The sequence below is a fragment of the Oncorhynchus clarkii genome, chromosome 10 (assembly GCF_045791955.1).
Source record: "Oncorhynchus clarkii lewisi isolate Uvic-CL-2024 chromosome 10, UVic_Ocla_1.0, whole genome shotgun sequence".
In the NCBI taxonomy this organism is placed as follows: Eukaryota; Metazoa; Chordata; class Actinopteri; order Salmoniformes; family Salmonidae; genus Oncorhynchus; species Oncorhynchus clarkii.
In genome coordinates, this window is record NC_092156.1 from 1,411,237 (window position 1) to 1,420,610 (window position 9,374).

Sequence of the window (9,374 nt, forward strand, 5' to 3'; positions counted from 1 at the left end):
ATTGACTGCTATTGATATATAAGTTATTCAGATCTTCAAGAGAGGACTCTTCACACATCGCAGAGCTTCTTCTTGTTGCTACCAGCTGCAATCCAGAACGATGAATTCAGGAATGTTACTAATGTCTCACTCACTCACTCACTCACTCACTTACATTTCTAGTTACAGCGGGCCAAGGTTGACATCACTCACACTTATGTCCGGTATTGGAGTTGTTGGTTCTGTGGGTCGGGCGGATGGGGCACCAGCATCCTCCTCCTGAATCCTCTTAACAATGGCTGCAGAAGCTGGGGTCCTTGGGATATGTTGCCTCCTCTGGATTTGAGGTCTTACCAATGCCTTGCCCAGCTCTGGAGCTTCCCCCTTCCAATTTGGGTTCAATGCCATTCCGATGCCAAACGCACCCCTAAACGGCATAAACTGCTCATCAACAGTAACGTTGAGCCCAGGGTTGTAAGACAGGGGAAGGCGGTCCACCCACTTGTCCCACACTGACCTGATATCAGCTACGGTAGCTTGTCTCTCTGCAGCCGTGCTGGTCCGGTGTCTCGGTTATCGAAGCGGATAATCCTGGAACTAATACGGAAGTTTTCCAGAGACATTGTTGCACAAAAAAGTTCTCTGCCAGTTTCTGCATCCCACAGGGATTCTGTGGATTCTCCATCGGATCTGAAGACACCAGCAAGGATAAGAACCCCAAGTATGCATGTAAATGAGTTTGGTCCATCTCCTTCCATCTCTCTCCAAAAACACACCTTCCCTCCAAATTGGTGCTGTCCAGAATGATTTTCTGGATGGTGTCTGGGATGAACTGTTCAAAAGAAGACTTAATGTCCTGTACATGAGTAACCTCCATCCGCTTCGGCCCTGGTTGCATCCTTATAACATTGGCAGCCATAAGGAGTGGCTCATTCCTTAGGCAAGAAGACCATTCAATATAACAAAAAAATTGGACATCCATATTTCTCCTCCTGGAGGCTGCTGATGAGCTGGTTGCTGACGGGCTGGTCCTGGGGCTGGTTGCTGACGGGCTGGTCCTGGGGCTGGTTGCTGATGGGCTGGTTGCTGACGGGCTGGTCCTGGGGCTGATCCTGGGGCTGGTTTGCTGATGGGCTGGTCCTTGTCCTGGTTGCTGATGGGCTGGTCCTGGGGCTGGTTGCTGATGGGCTGGTCCTGGGGCTGGTTGCTAAAGGTCTGATCCTGGGGCTGGTTGCTGATGGGCTGGTTGTTGGGCTGGATGCAGACGGGCTGGTCCTGGGGCTGGCTGCTGACGGGCTGGTCCTGGGGCTAGTCCTGGGGCTTGTTGCTGAAGGGCTGGTCCTGGGGCTGGTCCTGGTCCTGAGGCTGGTTGCTGACAGGCTGGTCCTGGGGCTTGTCCTGGGGCTGGTTGCTGATGAGCTGGTCCTGGGGCTGATTGCTGACAGGCTGGTCCTGTGGCTGGTTGTTGATGAGCTGGTCCTAGGGCTGGTTGCTGACGGTCTGGTCCTGGGGCTGGTTGCTGACGGGCTGGTCCTGGGGCTGGTTGCTGATGGACTGGTCCTGGGGCTGGTTGCTGATGGGCTGGTTGCTGACGGGCTGGTCCTGGGGGTAGCTGCTGACGGGCTGGTCCTGGGGCTGGCTGCTGATGGGCTGGTCCTGTGGATGGTTGCTGATGGGCTGGTCCTGGGGCTGGTTGCTGATAGGCTGGTCGTTGGGCTGGATGCAGACGGGCTGGTCCTGGGGCTGGTTGCTGACGGGCTGGTCCTGGTCCTGGTTGCTGATGGGCTGGTCCTGAGGCTGGTTGCTGATGGGCTGGTCCTGGGGCTGGTTGCTGATGGGCTGGTCCTGGGCTGGTTGCTGATGGGCTGGTCCAGGGGATGTTGCTGACGGGTTGGTATTGGGGCTGGTTGCTGATGGACTGGTCCTGGTCCTGGTTGCTGATGGGCTGGTCCTGGGGCTGATTGCTGATGTGCTGATCCTGGGGCTGGTTGCTGATGGGCTGGTCCTGGGGCTGGCTGCTGATCAGCTGGTCCTGGGGCTTGCTGCTCACGGGCTGGTCCTGGGGCTAGTCCTGGGGCTTGTTGCTGATGGACTGGTCCTGAGGCTGGTCCTGGTCCTGGGGCTGGTTGCTGACAGGCTGGTCCTGGGGCTGGCAGCTGATGAGATGGTCCTGGGGCTGGCTCTGACGGGCTGGTCCTGGGGCTTGTTGCTGATGAGCTGGTCCTGGGGCTGGTTTCTGACGGGCTGGTCCTGGGGCTGGCTGTGGATGGGATTGTTGCTGACGGGCTGGTCCTGGGGATTGTCCTGGGGCTGGTTGCTGACGGGCTGGTCCTGGGGCTGGTTGCTGACGGGCTGGTCCTGGGGCTGGTTGCTGATGGGCTGGTTGCTGACGGGCTGGTCCTGGGGCTGGTCCTGGGGCTGGTTTGCTGATGGGCTGGTCCTTGTCCTGGTTGCTGATGGGCTGGTCCTGGCGCTGGTTGCTGATGGGCTGGTCCTGGGGCTGGTTGCTGATGGGCTGGTCCAGGGGCTGTTGCTGACGGGTTGGTCCTGGGGCTGGTTGCTGATGGACTGGTCCTGGTCCTGGTTGCTGATGGGCTGGTCCTAGGGCTGATTGCTGATGTGCTGATGCTGGGGCTGGTTGCTGATGGGCTGGTCCTGGGGCTGGCTGCTGATGAGCTGGTCCTGGGGCTGGCTGCTGATGGGCTGGTCCTGGGGCTAGTCCTGGGGCTTGTTGCTGACGGGCTGGTCCTGGGGCTGGTCCTGGTCCTGGGGCTGGTTGCTGACAGGCTGGTCCTATGGCTTGTCCTAGGGCTGGTTGCTGATGAGCTGGTCCTGGGGCTGATAGTTGACAGGCTGGTCCTGGGGCTGGTTGCTGATGAGCTGGTCCTGGGGCTGGTTGCTGACGGTCTTGGTCCTGGGGCTTGTCCTGGGGCTGGTTGCTGACGGGCTGGTCCTGGGGCTGGTTGCTGACGGGCTGGTCCTGGGGCTGGTTGCTGATGGGCTGGTTGCTGACGGGCTGGTCCTGGGGCTGGTCCTGGGGCTGGTTTGCTGATGGGCTGGTCCTTGTCCTGGTTGCTGATGGGCTGGTCCTGGCGCTGGTTGCTGATGGGCTGGTCCTGGGGCTGGTTGCTGATGGGCTGGTCCAGGGGCTGTTGCTGACGGGTTGGTCCTGGGGCTGGTTGCTGATGGACTGGTCCTGGTCCTGGTTGCTGATGGGCTGGTCCTAGGGCTGATTGCTGATGTGCTGATGCTGGGGCTGGTTGCTGATGGGCTGGTCCTGGGGCTGGCTGCTGATGAGCTGGTCCTGGGGCTGGCTGCTGATGGGCTGGTCCTGGGGCTAGTCCTGGGGCTTGTTGCTGACGGGCTGGTCCTGGGGCTGGTCCTGGTCCTGGGGCTGGTTGCTGACAGGCTGGTCCTATGGCTTGTCCTAGGGCTGGTTGCTGATGAGCTGGTCCTGGGGCTGATAGTTGACAGGCTGGTCCTGGGGCTGGTTGCTGATGAGCTGGTCCTGGGGCTGGTTGCTGACGGTCTGGTCCTGGGGCTGGTTGCTGACGGGCTGGTTCTGGGGCTGATTGCTGATGGGCTGGTCCTGGGGCTGGTTGCTGACGGGCTGGTCCTGGGGCTGGTTGCTGATGGGCTAGTCCTGGGGCTGGTTGCTGATGGGCTGGTCCTGGTGCTGCATGATGATGGGCTGGTTCTGGGGCTGATTGCTGAATGGCTGGTCCTGGGGCTGGTTGCTGATGGGCTGGTCCTGGGGCTGGTTGCTGATGGGCTGGTCCTGGGGCTGGTTGCTGATGGGCTGGTCGTTGGGCTGGATGCAGACTGGCTGGTCCTGGGGCTGGCTGCTGACTGGCTGGTCCTGGGGCTAGTCCTGGGGCTTGTTGCTGAAGGGCTGGTCCTGGGGCTGGTCCTGGTCCTGAGGCTGGTTGCTGACAGGCTGGTCCTGGGGCTTGTCCTGGGGCTGGTTGCTGATGAGCTGGTCCTGGGGCTGATTGCTGACAGGCTGGTCCTGGGGCTGGTTGCTGATCAGCTGGTCCTGGTGCTGGTTGCTGATGGTCTGGTCCTGGGGCTGGTTGCTGACGGGCTGGTCCTAGGGCTGGTTGCTGATGGGCTGGTCCTGGGGCTGGTTGCTGATGGGCTAGTCCTGGGGCTGGTTGCTGATGGGCTGGTCCTGGTGCTGGCTGATGATGGGCTGGTTCTGGGGCTGATTGCTGATGGGCTGGTCCTGGGGCTGGTTGCTGATGGGCTGGTCCTGGGGCTGGTTGCTGATGGGCTGGTCATGGGGCTGGTTTCTGATGGGCTAGTCCCGGGGCTTGTTGCTTAAGGGCTGGTCCTGGGGCTGGTCCTGAGGCTGGTTGCTGACAGGCTGGTCCTGGGGCTTGTCCTGGGGCTGGTTGCTGATGAGCTGGTCCTGGGGCTGATTGTTGACAGGCTGGTCCTGGGGCTGGTTGCTGATGAGCTGGTCCTGGGGCTGGTTGCTGACGGTTTGTTCCTGGGGCTGGTTGCTGACGGGCTGGTCCTGGGGCTGGTTGCTGATGGGCTGGTCCTGGGGCTGGTTAATGATGGGCTTGTCCTGGGGCTGGTTGCTGATGGGCTGGTCCTGGTGCTGGCTGATGATGGGCTGGTTCTGGGGCTGATTGCTGACAGGCTGGTCCTGGGGCTGGTTGCTGATGAGCTGTTCCTGGGGCTGGTTGCTGACGGTCTGGTCCTGGGGCTGGTTGCTGACGGTCTGGTCCTGGGGCTGGTTGCTGACGGGCTGGTCCTGGGGCTGGTTGCTGATGGGCTGCTCCTGGGGTTGGTTGCTGATGGGCTGGTCCTGGTGCTGGTTGCTGAAGGGCTGGTACTGGGGCTGGTTGCTGACGGGTTGGTCCTGGGGCTGGTTGCTGATGGGCTGGTCCTGGGGCTGGTTGCTGATGGGCTGGTCCTGGTGCTGCCTGATGATGGGCTGGTTCTGGGGCTGATTGCTGAATGGCTGGTCCTGGGGCTGGTTGCTGATGGGCTGTTCCTGGGGCTGGTTGCTGATGGGCTGGTCCTGGGGCTGGTTGCTGATGGGCTGGTCGTTGGGCTGGATGCAGACTGGCTGGTCCTTGGGCTGGCTGCTGACGGGCTGGTCCTGGGGCTAGTCCTGGGGCTTGTTGCTGAAGGGCTGGTCCTGGGGCTGGTCCTGGTCCTGAGGCTGGTTGCTGACAGGCTGGTCCTGGGGCTTGTCCTGGGGCTGGTTGCTGATGAGCTGGTCCTGGGGCTGATTGCTGACAGGCTGGTCCTGGGGCTGGTTGCTGATCAGCTGGTCCTGGTGCTGGTTGCTGATGGTCTGGTCCTGGGGCTGGTTGCTGACGGGCTGGTCCTAGTGCTGGTTGCTGATGGGCTGGTCCTGGGGCTGGTTGCTGATGGGCTAGTCCTGGGGCTGGTTGCTGATGGGCTGGTCCTGGTGCTGGCTGATGATGGGCTGGTTCTGGGGCTGATTGCTGATGGGCTGGTCCTGGGGCTGGTTGCTGATGGGCTGGTCCTGGGGCTGGTTGCTGAGGCTGGACCAGAATACCACATATGCAATATAAATGTGTAAGGGGTCCATTGGACCAGAACACCACATATATAATATAAATGTATAGGGGGGTCCAGAGGACCAGAACACCACATATGTAATATAAATGTATAGGGGGTCCAGTGGACCAGAACACCACATATATAATATAAATGTACAGGGGGTCCAGTGGACCAGAACACCACATATATAATATTAATGTACAGGGGGTCCAGACCAGAACACCACATATATAATATAAATGTACAGGGGTTCCAGACCAGAACACCACATATATAATATAAATGTATAGGGGGTCCAGTGGACCAGAACACCACATATATAATATAAATGTATAGGGGATCCAGTGGACCAGAACACCACATATATAATATAAATGTATAGGGGGGTCCAGACCAAAACACCACATATATAATATTAATGTATAGGGGGGTCCAGACCAAAACACCACATATATAATATAAATGTATAGGGGGTCCAGACCAGAACACCACATATATAATATTAATTGATAGGGGGTCCAGTGGACCAGAACACCACATATATAATATTAATGTATAGGCGGGTCCAGACCAGAACACCACATATATAATATAAATGTATAGGGGGTCCAGACCAGAACACCACATATATAATATTAATTGATAGGGGGTCCAGTGGACCAGAACACCACATATATAGTATAAATGTACAGGGGGTCCAGACCAGAACACCACATATATAATATGAATGTATAGGGGGGTCCAGACCAGAACACCACATATATAGTATAAATGTACAGGGGGTCCAGACCAGAACACCACATATATAATATTAATTGATAGGGGGTCCAGACCAGAACACCACATATATAATATAAATGTATAGGGGGTCCAGACCAGAACACCACATATATAATATAAATGTATAGGGGGTCCAGTGGACCAGAACACCACATATATAATATTAATTGATAGGGGGGTGCACAGTGTGCACTCAATGGAAATGTGTTATTTTACATGTTCTTCACAGAAAACGAGCCGAGGCCAATGAGTCTCAGATTGAAAAAATAATGAATTGTATTATTTTCCTTTCAGTAAACATTGAAAATGGGTCCCACAGATGCGAACACAAGGGTTAAGCTGTTAAATGCCCTCACTGGTGCTGGGATACAACGAGGGGTCCATTTCCCATCATGGTTACTGACTCTCTGCTGACTGAGTCACCTTGTGGATGGAGGAGAGCATGGTAACATCCCGGGTGCCCTTCCACTGGATGTACAGTAGTGACCCATCTGATGGTCCCCTTGTCTGCCTTCTCTCGGTTGCAGGAGAGTCCAATACGGGTCTTCCTGAAAGTGCCACAGGTGCCGTACTTCAACCTGTGCAAGTGGTGGAAGAGGGCTGTGCTGGTGTAGAAGTTATCGACACATGAAACCCTGTTGCAAGGTATGCCACTCTCAGAAGGTCCACGTGGTTATCTTCATCTCTTTGTACTTTCAACTTGTCGTCATGGTGACTGTTTGACTAATTTCAGAAAAAAATAAAAATAATACCTAGCTAGCTATGTATCTCTCCTACTTGCTGCTTTCAACTTGTCATCGTGGTGACTCGTTGACTGCAGAATTTCTCATTTTTCAAGCTACATCACTACGTCACGTTTCTACATAAAGGGACCCGTGCAAAATATAGTCAAAAAAGGCGAAGCTAGCTAGCTAAAGCTACGGGAATGATTGAGGGATGGAGATCACAAAAAATCTAGGACAAGATGGAAACTCCGGTGAATGTTAACTTTTGCTAACAACCAAATTTAGCTAGCGTATACATGTTTAGCTCATAACACGTTTCCATGGCGCTAGTGCCGAAGTGCATATAGCTAGCTAGCCACCGTTAAGAAGTTATACATTATCTTGTAATTTGGAGGTAACATTAGTTTAAGTCAAGTTAATTTGTTGGTGAGCTGGCATGAGGATTTAGCTAGCTACTGTCACTGTGTTAGCCCAGAACACATATTGTGGCTTTCTCTGGGACAGACGCTCACAATCCTAATCTGTCAAAAAAAAATCCATAGCAGAATTTCCAGAACCTTGACAAACCTCTGACGGAGTAAAGTAAGAAACAGCGACCTCACAAAATGTGAGTTCTCATCTTTTGATAGGACTGACACAGTTGTTATAGTGCTGTGCAAAGTTGATATGACGTTCATAAAGATATATATATATATATATATATATATATATATATATATCTATATATGTATAATATTTTTAATTTTAATTATTTGTATTTTTTGTCATTTCAAGAGGCAAAATAATGTATCAGAGGAGCAGAGGATCGTAGTCTGGCTGAGGTGAGTGGGACCTGTGAATGGTTCTGTATGCCCCAATGTTAGAGGAATTTAACTCCTATATATTCAATTAAAACACTCTGTCCATTTCTAAGAATTTGTAAGATACTTATTTGCATAAAATGGACAGAGACCAGTCTCAAAATCAATTAACAGCGTTTATTCTCGAGTGTAGTGAACATAATCACAAAGTACAGTTATTTTATATAACACACATTGCGTCATGTCTTGCGAAAATGTCCCTCCTCCTCCTGGACCATGACAAAGCTGTTTTTCAATTCATTCCAACACATTGCTTATATTCTGCTACCATATGTTCTACAATCTACTACACACCCAACGGGTTTCTCCCCTCCCTGGTTGGGGACAAGACATATTTCCTGTTGTTAGTTTCACTGTGATCACGAGTTGTCTGTTGACCCTTCCTCTTTGCCTATGTACCAACATATTATTTAACAGACAACATATAACTCTGTTAGTTATAACTCTATGCCAAATGTATACATTATTTAGTCATTATTGACTAAATTCCTTCAACACACAATTAAGTGATTGTGTTTGTAAAGGTCTCTGAATTGGTGGTCCATTGGTAGATTGGCATTATTCATCATTGACTGGTTTTCCTAATCAGTTCAATATGTTGGTATTATCACAGGGTCAACTAGGATTTATCCCTGTCTCTCTCTGTCTCTATTTCAATCCCTCTCTTTTTGTCTCTTTCTTCATCTCCCTCTTTTTATACACCCGCCCTTTCTCTCTCTCTGCTCCCCCATCTCACTCATTCATGTTTTTTACATGAGGGAGCGCAGAGTAAATCATTGATAACAAGGTCGCTGATGTGGCCCCTTGGTAGAGAATTATAGATTGGAATTATACATTAATTAACATAGCTTGATCAAAACAGTCAAATATGTTGGTATTACCGCAGGATCAACAAATCTGTCTCCGTCTCTCTCGCTCTCTCCCTCTCTTGATTGGAGACAAGCTAGGGTAATTTAAAATGATTGGACATGATTTGGAAAGGCACACACCTGTCTATATAAGGTCCCATAGTTCGAAGAGCTCTGATACAGTATTATGTCAATGCACAGATCTGGGGAAGGATAGACAAAACATTGCTGCAGCATTAATGGTCCCCAAGAACACAATGGCCTCCCTCGTTCTTAAATGGAAGAAGACTCTTCCTAGAGCTGTCCGCCCGGCCAAACTGAGCAATCGGGGGAGAAGGGCCTTGGTCAGGGAGGTGGTCACTCTGTCAAAGCTCCAGAGTTCCTCTGTGGAGATGGGAGAACCATCCATAAGGGCCATCTCTGCAGCACTCCAACAATCAGGCCTTTATGGTAGAGTGGCCAGACGGAAACCACTCCTCAGTAAAAGGCATCGAGCTTTCCAAACGGCACTTAAAGGACTCTCAGACCATGAGAAACAAGATTGTCTGGTCTGATGAAACCAAAATGTAACTATTTGGCCTGAATGCCAAGCGTTACGTCTGGAGGAAACCTGGCACCATCCCTACGGTGAGGCATGT

At 52.8% G+C, this 9,374-nt stretch overlaps 1 protein-coding gene across 1 annotated transcript; it reads right to left on the reverse strand.

Annotated features, from left to right (window-relative positions):
• Window positions 1–1,287: 1,287 nt before the first annotated feature.
• LOC139419785 (transcription factor SPT20 homolog) lies at window positions 1,288–6,697 on the reverse strand. Its single transcript, XM_071169771.1, has 6 exons — window positions 6,660–6,697; window positions 5,373–5,504; window positions 4,706–5,075; window positions 3,618–3,844; window positions 2,065–2,323; window positions 1,288–1,458 (listed from the first exon to the last, which is right to left on the reverse strand). Exons 1-6 carry the CDS (start codon window positions 6,695–6,697, stop codon window positions 1,288–1,290), a joined length of 1,197 nt encoding a protein of 398 aa, XP_071025872.1.
• Window positions 6,698–9,374: the final 2,677 nt, after the last annotated feature.